At 40.4% G+C, this 16,539-nt stretch overlaps 1 protein-coding gene across 1 annotated transcript; it reads right to left on the bottom strand.

Annotated features, from left to right (window-relative positions):
• Window positions 1-2,988: 2,988 nt before the first annotated feature.
• st6galnac5b (ST6 (alpha-N-acetyl-neuraminyl-2,3-beta-galactosyl-1,3)-N-acetylgalactosaminide alpha-2,6-sialyltransferase 5b) lies at window positions 2,989-15,259 on the bottom strand. The gene is made up of 5 exons (XM_026159962.2): window positions 15,087-15,259; window positions 14,310-14,531; window positions 7,169-7,578; window positions 5,503-5,610; window positions 2,989-3,651 (listed from the first exon to the last, which is right to left on the bottom strand). Exons 1-5 carry the CDS (start codon window positions 15,105-15,107, stop codon window positions 3,408-3,410), a joined length of 1,005 nt encoding a protein of 334 aa, XP_026015747.2. The 5' UTR covers window positions 15,108-15,259; the 3' UTR covers window positions 2,989-3,407.
• Between the last annotated feature and the right edge of the window lie 1,280 nt (window positions 15,260-16,539).

The following is a 16,539-nucleotide window of genomic DNA, read 5'->3' as shown; positions in this document are numbered from 1 at the left end:
GCCATTTTTGAAATACTCAGATGAGCTAATCTGAAAAAAATAAAAAATAAAAAAGAAATCTACATTCAAAGTACTTTAAATCACCCTTTTTCCCCATTCTGATGGTCAGTTTGAACTTCAACAGGCCATCGTGACCATGTTTACAGGTATAAATACAGCCTGACACATTTCTCATATATAGTACTAAGATGTTATCAGAGGAATTTACCGTGTAAAAAAAATGCTGATAATCTGTGAAGCCACCAGGTGTCAGTGTAGACTCAGAACATACAGACCTGAATGGAAATTACCATTACAATATTCAATTTAAGCACTTGTTTCAATATTTCTCTTTAAAGATAATTTACAGTTTTTTAGGCATTAAGATTGATGATGTGTAGTCTGAGAAAACTAAACACCATGAATTCTTATCTCTCACGTGTCTTGGCTCCTCATAGGATGATGGTATTTTGCAGACTTGCTGATAAAACTCAGCTGTCATGAATAGGACATATTTGTCACTAGCCAATTTCTGTGCTTCCACAGAGTATATGTGATATGTACCATAATGGAAAATACTCCTGGAGAGAGGAAATTGTGACTTTATCCTGCTGCTGTTTCAATTACTCCCACAGAGACCTCACAGCCAAGCACAGAGGGAATATCAAACTCAAATTGGAACACTGGTAATGGAAATTATAGATTTGGGGATTTGTTGGATGTTTTGCACTGTTTCTGGTAGTGACTCAGAGAAAACATAGCTATTAAATTGGATTAAACCTTTACTACCAGGGCAACAAACACTGTGGTACTGCTTTATATCTTTGACCATTGTTTATGATGATAATTCTTATATGAATTGAAAAAGGAGACATAAAGCAAAGTCTACATGTTCTTGCTAATGGGAAATGTACAGAATAACATTATTGTTTGATATGGCATAAATATATATGTGCGTACATTTTATGATCAGTTTCCTATATAATCAGTTTTGTTTGAAGGGTCTTAATCCGGAAGAGGTTACATGATTTATATTTCAGTGTAATCCAACAATAGTAAAGACACTTACAGTTTGCCTATTTTTTGTCAGGGAGTAGTGATCAACAAAAACAGCCCAGCAAAGAAAACAAAGGCATTTTACACACTAGTATTATTAGTGAATGCGTTATTATTTTCTATAGTATGTTTGTCACATGAAATGTGCCGTATCGATAAACTCAGCTTGGCTTATTGCTTCTCTCTGTTTCCAGTGATTTTCTTAGAATAAGCTCTGGGTCATTTTCACTTACAGAGATAATGATGGTAATGGTCTTTTTATCTAACTCAGAATATTTTAGTCAAACTATTTATCTAATAAATTATTATTACATTTAAATGATGTTTTAAATGCCATTTGGCATCCAAGATGTATGATCTGATAATTTTTTCAAATTGCCTACATCACAGCTTTGATGTTATCCTTTTTTTTTCTTTGAACGGTTCCACATTTAATGGAAATGATTATGCGGCCTCAAGGAGGTGTTTAAGATAGCAACAGCAGGCTCATTTGCAGCCAACTTGTCCTTTCAGGTCTTTAAAATTCAACCTTTCTACCTGAAGAGCCAGTAATTGGTGCACAGTGCACACTGTTCAGATCTAAGGAGCAGTGAGTCCACTTAGCATGACACTGCAGCACAGCGTGGGCTTTTCTCAGAGCACCTGAGAGCCTTACAATATTAAGATTCAACCTGAGTGCTGGTCCTACTGGTAAAATGTGAATGAACACAGAAACAGGCAGCACTCTGCCTTTTTCTTGCAGCCCGCCTCTGCGGGATGAAACAACTTGAATTCTGCAGTAGTCATGCTGCTCCCCCTAACCCCGGAGATATGGTTGGATAGGTCAATATCAGGCCCAGCTAGAATCCAGTTTCCCTCTATTGGTATGCTGAACAGAAGGGAGACAGAAGCCCGTGGGTCAAGACCGAAGCGGCTACTCAGGACACTTTGATATAATCATTTTTATCTGTGGTAGAGTAGCTGACTTGGCTGGAAGTCAAGGAAAAAGCCTTTGAGGACTTGTTCTGACATTTGGATTTAATCACAGAACAAATCATGGCCTCGAGTATCAGACACATGGGCTGGCAGGGCTTTCTTGAGGGCAATCTGTTACAGAGAGCTAGAGAGCAAAATGAGACCTAATTATCATGTCTCTATAAACTGGACTGTGTCTAAATACGACTTCCATCGAGGGGATATTACATTTACACATGATGTACTGTGCCATGTTTGTGACAAGAATTTTATTTCCATCACATTTAATGCCAAATATTGGCAAACTATACATGACTTTCTTACAAGAATGTGGAAACACAGACATTAAGAGCATAAATGATCCAACCCAGTAATGTAAAAATTCAGTCCAGCCGTGCATTGTCACTTGGTTGGTCCTCCACTTTCATTCAGGCTGCACCTATCGGATAAATTCCCATGAAATTTGTCACAGACATTTATATCCCAAGAGGATACGCTTTTACATCCACCATGAAGCTGACATTTGTGCTTGTGAGTGAAGTGTCTCATGAATTCCAATCACTTTAGTCGAAAATCATAAAGCTAGGTTTATTATTCATGAAAATGATGAATATAGTCCCTTCTTTTTTCGCCACGCGTGAATCAGAATCAGAATCAGAATCAGAATCAGAATACTTTATTGATCCCTGGGGGAAATTATTTTTTGTTACAGTGCTCCATTTTAAACCAACATTAAGACAAGACAGACAATACGCTAACTAAGAATAGTACAACATATACATATATATACATACATACATACATAAGTCACTTATAAATAAATATTTGGAAAAGAAACATGTGTAGTTGTAGCAGCAAACAGTGTGTTAAGTGGATGCGTTGTACAGGGAGATGGCCACAGGCAGGAATGATTTCCTGTGTCGAATGGACCTGTGCATAAAAAATAGCAGTTGGCATTTCATGACATAATCATCAGTGAACACCAGCAGTAAAGTGGTCTGTTAGCCTACTACTATCCTTTATTCCATTTTAATTGATAGAATAGATGAGACATGCACCCAGTTTTTCAGTGTTTACTGTTTTCCTTTTGCCTGTTTCCTTTCTGACAGCTCAAGTGTTACTAAAGCGGCTCTATTTTGTGTAAAAAGCACACTTGAGACAACCCTCATGGCTTTGATTCCAGTATGAAATTCATCCTTTTAGAGTTACACTTCCAAAGCATTGTTGAGGCTTTGTGCTGCTGTTACGCAATGATCCCATTCTGCCAAGCTGCTTAGACAGTCGGCTAACAGCCACAAGCAGCTCGCTCTGTCCTGCTGCTGTCTTGTGTATTCATACTGGCCAGAGAGGGAATCTGAACGCTGAAAACCATCCACACACATATTTCACATTTCTGGGGATCGTCTCTGGGGTGCATTTCAGGATCCGGCTGGATTTGCAGTGTACGAGCCATTCACGGTGGTGACGATGGGAGAGGGCTTCCAGTCTGGCTGGTAAAAGTGGATGTCACGAGTTCGAGCCCAGTTTGCAAATACCGCCTTCTCTGTGATGAAACGGTGGTGGCTTCCTCGCCGATTTCTCTCGTGAGAAAGATACACGGAGCACTCGTTGGGCCCCGAGGGCTCATAGTAATGATATGGTACAGTAGGATGGGAGGAGGATCTACACAGGCGAGAAGAGAGAGGAGGAAGCCATGAAATAGCATGAAAGCCAATGCGCACAGGGGGGATGTCGAAATAGTGTGTAATTATGAGATTCATGGTTGGGGAGGGGGAAAGAAACAAGTCGGAGAGGGGAATAAAGAGAAGAAGGAACAAAGAAAAACAGAAAGATCAGAAGAATCTGCACTCACAGAAATGTTCATTATACACTCTCCTATTCATCTGACACTCACGCTAACACAAAGCTCAGTGGAGGAGCTTTCTGTGACACGTGAGAGTGCCATGAATTTTTCAAAGTGTTCTTTGTGCTCTTGTCCTTGCGGCCAAATTTTAGAAAATAAAATCAGCAAATTTTCCAGTGTCTCTTAAATGCTAAAAACACATGGTGAAACCTGTACAGTATCTTTTCAGCAGCGCTGTTTCACTGTAAAATGTGAAGATGTTTTCAGTGGTGCTGTCGTCCACTGCAGGGAGTAAATGCTATATTACCAAGTTGGAAGACATCATTAAAGATGCACTAGACACGATTTTATGTGGAAACATCAGTGGTGTCGGCACACACTAAATCACAGAGTGAGGCTGCAGCACAAAACAGAAGAAGTGTTCCATTCGCTTCATGCACTATTTGGCCCACTGGCTCAAACAGGAAGTGACAAACTGAACCTGCCGTGAGGATAAAGCATCTCAATGCATATTTTAACAGACAAAACTCGATGCTAAGGAGAAAATAACATTCACAAACCAGTGAATAAGGGTTAAAAGTGCGTGCACGTGTGACACGCTCTTTCTCAGTACAATTATTTAATTCTAATAACATTCGGCAGATTGGTATGTCTTGTTTTCTGCTGCATTGTGCAGCTCCAAACCCACTGCACCCATCAGACAAAGCTAGTTAGTAGATGTTAAATATGGTGGAACATTGATATTTCTTTTGGGAGTTGGTGGAGAGCAAAATGCTGCAAAATGCAAAATGCTCAGATGATTAAGGAGCTTATCTAAATATTTTTTTTAATAAACATTGCTGTAAAGACACAAGAGTTAGCCTTGGGATCATTTAAATATGTGGTCCCTGGCTACATCTTAAAAGGTAAAAGGAGAAGAAGAAAAAGAAAACATACCAAAAGCCCAATAGTGAAGGGAAACGAGTTGGCAATAGGAGAACAACCAACTCACTGCTTTGTATCTGCTTATCAATCAACTGATTATTAATTTATTTAACTGGCATTTCAAACTCTGCTGTCTGACGCTGACGGGTACAGAGCTCCACTCTAACACACCTTTACATTTAATGCAGACTGACCAAAAGAGCTCGTCCTCAAAGAAATAATGCAGTCCTGTAACGTCAGACTTCTTTTCATTTGTTTTTTGTTTATCCTAGTAGTAATAAACCGACTAAATAGTGGAGAAACCATATTGTGTAAAATCTGACAAATATGAGAAACATTCATGTATTTAAGATTTTCAAGACTAAATAACTGTACGTCTGTAAAATTAAACATTGCCAATAATAATATGTCATTTCATCATAGGTTTTCAATGCTCTATTATTCAGTAATTACATTGTAGTCTATTAAAATTCCCATCACACATCTTGGTACTAAAAAACATATCATATTTTAGAATGGTGGGGTCTTTACTTTATAACATCAAATGAAAACCCTGCTGGCCTTTTACCCAATTATAAACTGACACAATATTACTGAAAACCAAAATATTTGAATTGCATGGAACTATGTTTTGGCCATGGTGGTTTATCAATAAAAATCTACAAGTCATATTATGCTAAGTTTAAAAAAAAATGAAGCAAAGCTAATAAATATTTGGAGAAGAAAAAGAAACTGCAGGAATCTACCTGCAGAAATCAGGAGGCACCATGCCATAGACGTTGATCCTATCACACAGCTCCAGGGCTATAGCCATAGTAAACCAGCCGGTGCTCAACCAGGAGTTGGAACTCTTCCTGGAAGAAAAGAGAAGCTTACCATTTTCACAAAAATATACTGAGCGCACTTCCTTCTTACTGCCTGTTCAGAAAAGATTAAAGATGGTAAAACCGTAGTTTTTAGATTTCATCTGATCAGTCGCTGAAGAGGAAACCCTGTAGCTGACTGTGTGACAGTTGATACATGGGCAAGAAATAGAATAGAATAGAAAATAAAATAAAGATAAATACATAAAAACATTCATTCTGACACTGGCTATTGCTACATGAGAGCAGAAGTCACTGGATTGCCATTCAAATGCAACATTTTTCATTCAGTTTTCATTCTGTTGGCTTATTGTTCACATGCAAATGAGTTTAGATGAATAGCTGCATTCACGACAGTGAGGTGTCTTTGTCTGCCTTTGTCTTTTTTTGCAAGGTCACATTCAGCCATTTTCACTTTGCCTGTCCCGCGTATGCAAAGAGACAATTACCATGTATTAAAAGTCAGGAAACGTGCCTCCGCTTCATAATCTCTATAAAAGCAAAGAACGTGTATACCTCTTTGGTAACCCAGCTTGAGATTTTTGATGATAAAATGTTTTCTTTTTTCCAGCTGAGACTTTTGTGAGCTGTTTCTTTAGAATGTTATTACTTTTTAATGCAATATTAAAGATAATTTTATTCGAGATGCAGGATTGGGACTACAGTGCAAGCATTTCACTTCCTGATGCCTACCAGCTGCATAAACCTGTTAGGCTTTCCCATAGGAAAATTATACCTTTGCATAAAATGTACACTGGAGGTATGTTATATCTGTAGATCCCTCTGAAACCTTACACTGATGATGAAATGATGTGCTGCTTCCTGGAAATGTAACTACATGTCACATGAACACAGCCTACAATGGTTGTGATTGGCCAGTTTAGTAGCATGGATTCTTCCCATGCATTACTTTTTTTCTCCAGTTTTCAGATCAGTGAGTGAATGATGATGATAGCCTCAAGATAAGGACTCACAGATGTCCTGAGGGGAGATTGCCAAAACGATCACGAATGCTGGCAAAGGTGTCGGCCACTCATGTAGTTACATCTACAAAGATTGAGTCACATGTATCAAAGGGTTCTGGCATGTCTGGGAGCTGCTGCAGCTCTTCATTAAAGCCTCATCCAAATCGCAGCCTCTCGCTCAGCTCATATATCCATCACATCCTGTTTGCACAATCAGGGTTTGGAGTTTGTTCACAAATTGCATTTTACATCTCGAAGGTAATATCAGTGTCTGGTGCATCCTGTTGTTTTTGCATTCTTTAAACTGTGTTTACGTTTATGCGTCAAAACAAAAAATAATGAATAATGAATCCCTTACTCCTGCCTTTGCTTATGACAAACATATATCTGCTGTGTACTGAATTCTGTACATAAAACAATAGGTAGGAAATTAGTGCTTTCTATCTTTGTAATATATTCCCTTAATATAAACACTACTGACAGTTCTTTTGTGTGTTGTGTGTCTCTTGATTTCTTTTCACCTCTCCATCTTGTCTCATTCAAGTCCCAAAAATATAAAACTTGCTCATCATGTGAATATTTACCTGTCAATCCCAGTTTCCTTTTTAAATAGTTCATCAAACTTCAGCATCTTGATCCTGGAAATAATGTAGATTTTAAGTTTGGGTAGCAGCTGGTTTAAAAGCTTTAGGTTGTTGTAAACATGGCCTTTTCCATCACGTCTCATGCAACTGCTCGGTCCCCAGAAGATGAACACTGTGTCTTGGCTCATGTTGAGGAGCTCCTGCCTGCTCCGCAGCACCCTTTGCAGGCTGGAGTGGGCTATAACACGCAGGCTTGCGCGCCGACCGACATCCTGCTGATACCCGAGGCTGGGAGCATCGTTCATACGAATAACACACTCAGAGCGGTCGATTTCTTCGCCCCTCTTGCTCGCTGTCAGTTGCCCAGAGCTGGTCACCAGGGCACAAGTCCTGCAGTGCATGTTCAGAGGCTGTGAAGTTCAAAGTTAAAAAGTCAGACATCGTTGCAGTTTCATTCACATTATGTAATGAGACAAAGTGGTGGAAGAGAAAAATCCAACTACAAGTCGCAGATGGACTTAACAGTTTCAGATAAATAAGTTTAAATCTCTCTGGCACTCCGTAAAACCAGATGTAGCTTCAGAGCGAGGTCCTAACTTGATGTGCAAGATACTGTATTATTTTTACTTACATGATTGAAAATGTATCTTAAACACATGAAGATAAAAAGTGTGTTAAAAAGTGTTTTTTAGCCTTTGAGAACCAGAAACCAACAATATTTGCGTTCAGTAGTTGTTGACGTATTTAAATGTGGGAAATGAGATACTATCAAGTCAAATCTTATTTTTTCTGAGATGCTCTGCTTGATTTTAAAATGTGGCAACCACGAAAAGCTTAAGCAAGCTTGAAGGATATAAAGCATCAGCAAAGAGGATTCTAACACTGGAGTTTAAAGCAAATTCGTGTAGAGCCCTTTCAATCATTGATTATGATTCGGCTGCATTCAGACAGGTCTTGAATCAAGCAGGTAGACTTGTATTGGGCGACTCTGTCTGTTATTTAAACAGTTGACAGTATAGAGCAGAGGCTATTTGACACAGTGCTTTCATTTTCTATCAACATCACACATTCAGCAGTTTTCACTTAAAATAAAAAAAAACATAAAACAGGGACAACATGCACTGGTCAACATCCTGTTCATGCAAGCTTTTTGTGCAGCATTGGAGTGAAGAGTGCTTGTTTGGGCTTGAATTGAACCAGGTATTCATGTTGCGGCATCCAACCAGGTTTTTCAAACTTGAAAAATGCGAGCTCAGACTGAATGATCCGACAGCAAACACCCAGAGACTCTTCACATGAATTATTCCCCACCCTAATAGAGAGCTGCATCGGCATTCTGAACTGTGCTCGGTACTTCACACTCCATCAGGTTCTGAGGTGGGAACGTGTGTGTGTGTGTGTGTGTGTGTGTGTGTGTGTGTGTGTGTGTGTGTGTGTGTGCAGACAGGTGATTTTACCAGCGCCAGAGGCTGCACTGCTACCACAGCTATATTTATAATACACCCCCACTATCTCTGTGACCCCACGCTGAATGATTGCCATGTGTGCATGTGTGTCTCTTCGTAAATGTGTGTATGAGTGCAATGTCTGGGGATGTCTGTAAATCTGTGTGGTGAGTTCAGTGTAGCCCCAAAATATGTAATGAAATCATGTTTCTCTGGCAAGAATTTGCAACAGTCTGAAAAACATCTAGATCCAAAACTAGTTGGAATTCCTTCAAACGAACACACTCAAAGTCTTTGTTCGGAACACTCATCACATTTCCATTCTCCAGCAGATTTCCCCCCTGAAAATCATCCCTGTTGGGATGTGCGCGCTCTCTCAATATCAGGTAGGTTGGAGCAAATTACACACTTGGTTGCACAAACACACCCTCCCCGTCTTGGCTGGGAAGAATCACAGTCCTTTTAGGTCTTTCTTTCTCTGCAGACAACAGAGAGACAGAAAGTGCATTTTCCCCTAAGCACTGTCCAAGCAATTACCGCAAAGCATAATCCAAATTATAATAATGTTAAAAGTCAGGAAGGTGTGTTAAACAAGTGAAAGTCAATTGAAGGTTGCCAGGCTGGTGTCATAGTTTAAAGTGCCTGTGAAATAATAAAAGTGTCCTTGACAGCGATGCTGAAGTTCCAGCTTCAGCTCCCAGAGCTTCTGACAGCTTGATGTTGCTGGGAAATAGGCACTTATAAATCCTGTATCACAGCGAGACTGGCTTTCAAAATCACAAGCAGAATATTTCAGAGGCCAGGCAGCTGAAGGTGCAACCCACAGACTAGTGACTGGATAAATAAATGAATGGAATTCATTACAAGTAGTTTTCACTCATAATCAGCCTTGAATTACCTTTGATTTGTCCTTTGATTCATGAAACAACCATCACTTTAACACCTGCTGACTCCTACGCACACATATTCAGACTTTATTATGCAGACAGAAGGTTGTCTACCTTGATCAATAGTGCACAACCTATAAATCAATACGCTTTCCTGAATTAACGTGACCTAAAAAGACACTAATTTCAACCGAGGCTGTTCACTGAAACATGATGAAGCTGACTGGATTAATGAGGTCCATATTGTTAACAGCAGGACAAGAAGATGCAGTTCGGAGTACGGCTCTGGTTCCAGTCCCAGTCAATTACCGCCCACTCTCTGACTCCAGACTAATCAGTATGATCCTGATTATACACTTCCCAGGGGAACCCAAGATCATAATTGCTTTCAGAGCAAACCCCATCAGTCAACCTTTGATATTGAACAAGAGCTTCTTCTATTGTGCCTCCAGTCTCCAAATTCATGTCTGCAAACCTACTCGGTTAAAAAAGGTTACAGCGCACAGACTTGCAGGAAGAAGTCGTGGGATGTGATATTTAGAGGTCAGACAGACCTGATGAAGAAAACCTGGGAAAAAAACGTCTCTTGCTGTCGTAATTAACCACAGATTAAACCCCAGATAAGGAACCTGAAGATTTATACCTGCTTGTCTCTCACCACCAGTTTCTGACTTATCTTTTGGACTAAGTTGTTTTTTTGGATTTAGGTAAAGCTACCTGTTATGTTTATGATCAACATGTAGGGTCAAGGTTGGAAAAAGAGCATGTTTTAGCCAAAGACATTACGAAACTGAATTACCTTCAATCAGAGATTTTTTGTCCACTTGTTCATATGACTGTTAGATATCCAGGTAACTTGCTTTGGTGTCTGTTTAGCACTGGTTATAATGGTATTAGTCTACAGAGACTGCTAGAAGGTAGTGGAGTGGGCACACTCCATACTGTATCTCAGCTGACTCTTAGACTCAAGCCCAGTGGTCTCCATAGAGACATTTTCAGAAACAATAATTGGGGCTTTATTTATTTTATTTTCAGCTGCAGATTTGAAGTTCACTTATGGAAGCTTAACTGTAGAAACATGCTATCTACAGTGTGCCTCAATAATTAGTTTGTAATCATTTTCAGATAATAACAAAGCTCTGCATACACAGAAAGAATGCACAGACAATAACTGCTTGATTTGGTTTTAGACTTTTTTATTGGATTTCTGATTATTGTGAGCAATAGAAAGACTTATCCTGTGATAGGAGCAGTAGTGGGGAAAAAACAAGATGCGTTTTCTGGAAATGAATCAAAATCATTTAGATGTTGAACATTGTCACTGAATACTTTCCAAAGTGCACAGAATTGGGCTATAGTGGCTCAGCTGAGAGCAGGAGGAGATGGAAAAAGCCCCTCTTCTGTGGCACGAGGGATTCACGATCAGTGCTGCTTTCTTTTCCCAGAGACCAATTAATTACAATGAAATCCTCCCGACAGTTCCCCTAGACATCTCATTAAGCTCCTGCCAATGACACACAATCAGGTCGCGATTCCAAATCTGTTCTCAATTTGAGGAAATAGTTAAGACAATAACAGCACCTGTCTTCTTCTTCTTCTGCTCGAGTCAACTAAGAGAGAGAAGAGACAAAAAATCATTTCCTGCTGGTGATGTTTACGATTTCCTCTTGACTATTGCTATTCGCCTAATTTTTCAGTAAAAACTAGACAACAAATTAGGCGTTGTATTATCATTCTGAGTGTTACAGCTGATAACATCGCCTGTTTTACCAGGAGTGCTCCCTTACCTTGAGCTGAATTTAAATGTGTATATCCTAAGTCATCCAATAAGAGAGCTCAAAGAGCTGAATTTATTTTGTTCCTGCTTTTTTCCACACGCTGACTGTTAATATAAGCTGCCTTTGTACACTACGAGACGGCTTTAAATTGAACGTCAGACAGGTAAAGACAGAATAAGCATTATAATGGCACCCATTCCCCCCAGGCTGGCTGCATTAAAAGCTGTCAGAGCACAAAGAGGCATTGCCCATAATAAGTAGGTACATCATAAAGTTGCGCTGGCACACAGTCCGCACTCGTGCTTTCACACCGGCTTTGTGATTAGAGACTATAAAGGCCAATGTAGATTGGCTCTGCTGACAGTTCTTCAAAGGTCAACATCTCTTTAACTCGAATCGGCAAAACATCAGAGAGGCTGCAAAGATGAGGGGCCAAGCAGAAGATGAAGCGAGAGTGTGTTAACCTGTGTGTGTGTGAAAGAATCTGTTCAAGTCAGCAACTCTAATCACTGCAACACGCCAAAGAAAAGAAACACATACCAGAGGCAGAAATCTCCCCAAAAGAAAACTTGCAGACGCTGCGAAAGTCATACAGAGAGAAACACAATGAGAAACTATTCCACACAAATATGCACCATAACTCTGATGTGTGATCTCACAGTACGGAGATTTGTGGGGTTCAAAGCTGCTGTTTTCTTTTCACACATTTAAGCAACGAAATGAGAACAGAGGAAAGCCAAATGTTAAGCCTATAACCCTCTGCTACATGAGGCAGCACAGTCTTAGTGATTAATGTGTGCTGGGTGTTTTGCCACCTCTTGGGTGATGCATAAATGAGCAAAGCCGCCACAGACCACCACCCACCTTAGTGAAATCACAGCCCATGTGAACAAGATATGCACATAAGTTAATACAGGCAATAATCAGGGTCCAGCAGGCACACCAGATAGAGCTTTCCTCACATTCCCAAGCATCTCTGGCTCTGATGGGGGCATAAAATTTTAACAGCGTGTCTGCGTGAGTGTACTCGTGCTGTGTGATGGTGTGTGTCTCTGTGTCTGCACACACACTTGTGTCAAAGCCAAGATTCCCTCCACTAGAAGCAGCAGCAGACCTGAGATGACCCTAAAAGGAACTATACGCAAGGATCCACCCACTCCACAGATCCTGCAGCAGGTCTGCTCTGGTTAGTCATTCTTGGGCTCTGACAGAGGATGAAGCAGCAGCAGCAGCAGAGCTTGAATCTCCCCCAATGGGAGGGAGGTACAGAGTGACACTAAGCAGTATGAAACTGTCGCAGTGTGGATCCATCACAAATCACCTGTCAGCTAGGAGGGGTTGGATGAACGGGAGAGACCATGAATAATAAAGTGCCCACGCGCAAAGTCCAAAGTGAAGCAGCTTGTGTTCATTTCTCCTAAGACTACCTGCAAAATCTGAGCGCTGATCTTAGAATCAAGCTTACTCAAGACAGCACAGAGACAAATCCAACAGGCCTAAGTAGGATCCTCTCTTCAGAGCAGCATGACTCTCACACTCTCGTTCATTGATGGCTGAGCAGTGTAAGGTGAACACTAAGCAAAACTTTTTTTCTCCAAATCCGTTCCTGTCCAGTGCTGCCTGAGCATTGCAGCATGCTTTCCACTCTGCTGTGTCCTGCTGTATATCGTTCTCAGCGAGGGGAGACGTAATGCTGTGTGAATGCTCCATCTATCTCAAAGACGAGCCTGTGATAATGCAGTGGGTCAGAGAATCGGGCCTTTGTACTATATTACTGTTGAAGGTGCCGCTTACACGACCAAAAGATTACAGTGGTCATATCTTGAGTAGACATTATAGTTGAAATGCACCCTGTTTTAAGTGCTTTTGTCACTAAATATTTTATGCCGAAGACATTAATTATGAATTAAGCAACAGAGTGAACTATAAAGAGAACTTTGAGGTCATGCTTAAGAGATGAGATGGTATTATAAAAGCCTTTGAGGGCAAAATAAACCTTTAATAGACTCGTGCTGCTTTCTTAATGGAAAGTGTTAAGCAATTTTAATTAACTGGTTTTTAGAACTTTTTTATTGTTGTGAAAAGTTCAAACGAAAAGACCTCACTGCTGCTGCTGCTGCTGCTGCTGCTGCTGCAAAAAGGAAAAAGGAAAACTGTCTGGCACATAAAGTAGTACAAAAATTAAATACACAAATGAGTTTTCAGTCACTGGGGGGGATTTTAAAAAACACATTTTTAGTGGACACCTGAACTCTGCATGCTACTCTCTGCTTTACCTGGATGACAGCAGAATACAAATTAGGTACAGCTGCTAAAAAAAACAACAAAAACAAAGCAATCAGCGCAATCAATGTGCTTTCTGATGATGTTTATAATATGACCATCCGATTACAAAGATGTCCAAATGCACAGGGTGAATTCACCTTCCTTTGTGTAGTCTGATGGAGATGGTTGGAGAACTGTTAATTTGTCAAAAAACGTCATAAAGATGCTGAATTCGAATTTCTTGCTCTTTTCCAAACATTGTCACTCTGCGGTATGTTATGACCCATGAGTTTCTGTCGTGTCACTGGTTTCTGTGCATCCATGTGCCTAAATCAAAACACATTTAGCCACCAGACACTTCACTTCACCTTCAAACATATATTTTCCAGGACTAAACCTCCTCCTCCTCCTCCTCTCTGTGCAGGCACCTAATGCACTGGCAAGGACCCAAACACTCCAAACAAACACTGCTATTGTGTGTTATGTTATATCTTTGATATCTTTGAAAATGGAAACAGTTTCATTATTGATTTTCAGGTGAGATAACATTACTGCTAAACATCTGAGATGATCTATATCCTGCACAGTTTCAATTCCTAAGCAGCTTTTATAAAAAACAAAAAGACAAAAACAAATGTGGACCATAATATCTCTGTTTGTAATATGCATGCAAGTGCTCTGGAGTTTCAAAGAACCAGGTGCAGCATCATTACCGCCCATAACAGGACTTGACTTGGTTCACAGGGAACAGATGGTCCGTATTTACCTTATGATCCATGACACCTGAGTACCCCTCCAGAGATGTTGTTTGGAGTCTCTGTGATCTGTCCGGTACTTTAGTGGACTGAACTCGCGCATCCAAACGGTAAGAGGACGATGAGGACGAAGAACTTGATGAGGAAGCTGATCTGTCACCAGAGCTGCTGTTGTACACCAACAAAAAGCCGGTAACCATGGTAACGATGATGATGCCACCAACCCCTTGGCACTGCAGGGACACGTGAAACACCAGAAAGACAAATCTCAACATCACGCCAGAGCATGATTCAGCCAGTTCAGGACCGACACAGCCACAAGCTTGAGGATGAAATCTGCACCTTTGGTCAGGATTGTTTTTCGTTCTTTCTTTCTTTTTGACTAATTAACTGCCAGCTTTCAAAACAAATGCAACATAACAAATGCAAGGCTCAAAACGTAATGCCAGCTATTCTTCTCAAATGCGCTCAACATGCTCTGTCAACAAGGAAACACGTTTTAAAACGAGGCTGCAAAAATACTGTTAGGTTGCTCAGTTCAGACGTGTCATATTTAACCCCATCCCCACTCCCGACCCACGCAGGGAAAAAAAACTTTAAACGGCCGAGCTGTTGTAGGATTATTCTCTGTGAATATTACGCGTATGTGGCAAAGTGCAACTGGGTCACATTCGGTGAAAGAGCTCAGTCTGCAACTCCACTTCTGAGAGGCAGAAATATATATATATAAAAGCTCCCCACAGCGGAATATTACAGTGATACTTCCGACGGCTTTCATTCATAATTACCACTTTTATCTTCATCTTCATTTCCCCTTTTGTCGGCTCTTCATGCTAGGCGTCGGGACTCTTCAGCATGCAACACTTGAGCGGCGGCATTACTGGGATCACCGCGCAGCTAAAGAAAACGACACTCCACTACTCTTCTCCCGTTCTCTCCTGGAAGCCCTCATTCAACAGCGCGCTCCTCATGGTCCTAAACAACTCCACCTCCCGACTTTCCTCCGTCAGCCTTTTCTAAATAGTAATACTCCTGCACCGTTTCTCTGTCAATATAAATTCACATGTATTAATCTCTGGTGTTATAGACATGTGAATTTATTTAAAAAAAAATACTTCAAATGATTAAGAAAAAACAGGCAAAAAAAACATCTGTCCCCCATGTTTCTCCAAAGCTCTCAGAAATTAGTTTAGTTAGATATATTAAAGCATCAGCTGGGCAATAATTGATTCCATGCCGGATGGGCGGCTCTGAGCATTTCTGCCGTTCTCTGGGTGAAAATGTGTTGATGCCAGAGGAGAATGGCTCGATTTCTGTGAGGCGATAACAAGACAACAGCCACTCAAATAACCACTCGTTGCCACCAAGGTATGCAGAAGAGCACCTCTGTTCCTTGTTGAACCTTAAAACAGATGAACAGCAACAGAAGACCACGCTAGGTGTCATTAATGTCAACTAAGACTGGGAAACATGAATCCATCCAGTTTTGGCTCACTGTTTCTGGTATAATGCCATAGGGGGTCTCATTTTGACACACCATGGGCTCCATGGCACCAACTGAGCATTGTTTAAACACCACAGTATTGTTGCTGACCATGTCATCCCTTTATGACCACAGTGTACCCATCTTCTGATGGCTGTACAATGTCTCAAAACTCAAATACTCTCCTACTGGTTTCTTGAGTTTGACAATGAGTTCACTGCACTCAAATGCCCTCTGCAGTCAATCTCAAACCAATCTCAATCCAACAGAGCATCTTTGGGATATGGTGGAGTGGGAGATTTACATCATGGATGTGTAGATGACAAATCTACAACTACAATCAATATGGACCAAACCCTCTTAGGGATGTTTCCAGAACCTTGTTTAATCCATGAACAATTAAAGCCGAAGGAACTGTACTAGCAAGATGTAACTGATAAAGCACCCGGTATCTCCTCAAGAAATAAAAGAAGCGTGTTGCACTGTTTTGTTCTAGATGTGAGGCATTTGGTAAAATAGAAAAACAAATGAGGCAATATTCTGATTATATTCTAAACGTTTAACTTTACCTGGGTTTTTACAGTAAATAAAAATATTCAATACATTTACATATATTTCATTTTGTGTCTCCCTCTACCTGATGGGTCCACTGGTTTCCTACCACAATGTAAAGACAATGATTTCTGCAGGTGTGAGATAGAGCTTTAGTTAGTAAGCACTGTGCAATCTTTCCAAATATATCAATTAATATATAAATA

This window comes from Astatotilapia calliptera, chromosome 23, assembly GCF_964374335.1.
Source record: "Astatotilapia calliptera chromosome 23, fAstCal68.1, whole genome shotgun sequence".
In the NCBI taxonomy this organism is placed as follows: Eukaryota; Metazoa; Chordata; class Actinopteri; order Cichliformes; family Cichlidae; genus Astatotilapia; species Astatotilapia calliptera.
Note: the sequence above shows the minus strand (reverse complement) of the source record. Positions and strands in the feature narration are given on the sequence as shown.

Bases quoted from the DNA above. Each gene is read 5' to 3' on its own strand.
- st6galnac5b (XM_026159962.2), bottom strand. From the start codon at position 15,107: ATGAAGATGAAGATAAAAGTG. The intron at 7,579-14,309 runs GTAAATACGGAC...TGAACTTCACAG, and splicing joins CAGGTGTCATGGATCATAAG to CCTCTGAACATGCACTGCAG. The intron at 5,611-7,168 runs GTAAATATTCAC...CTTTTCTTCCAG, and splicing joins AAGGAAACTGGGATTGACAG to GAAGAGTTCCAACTCCTGGT.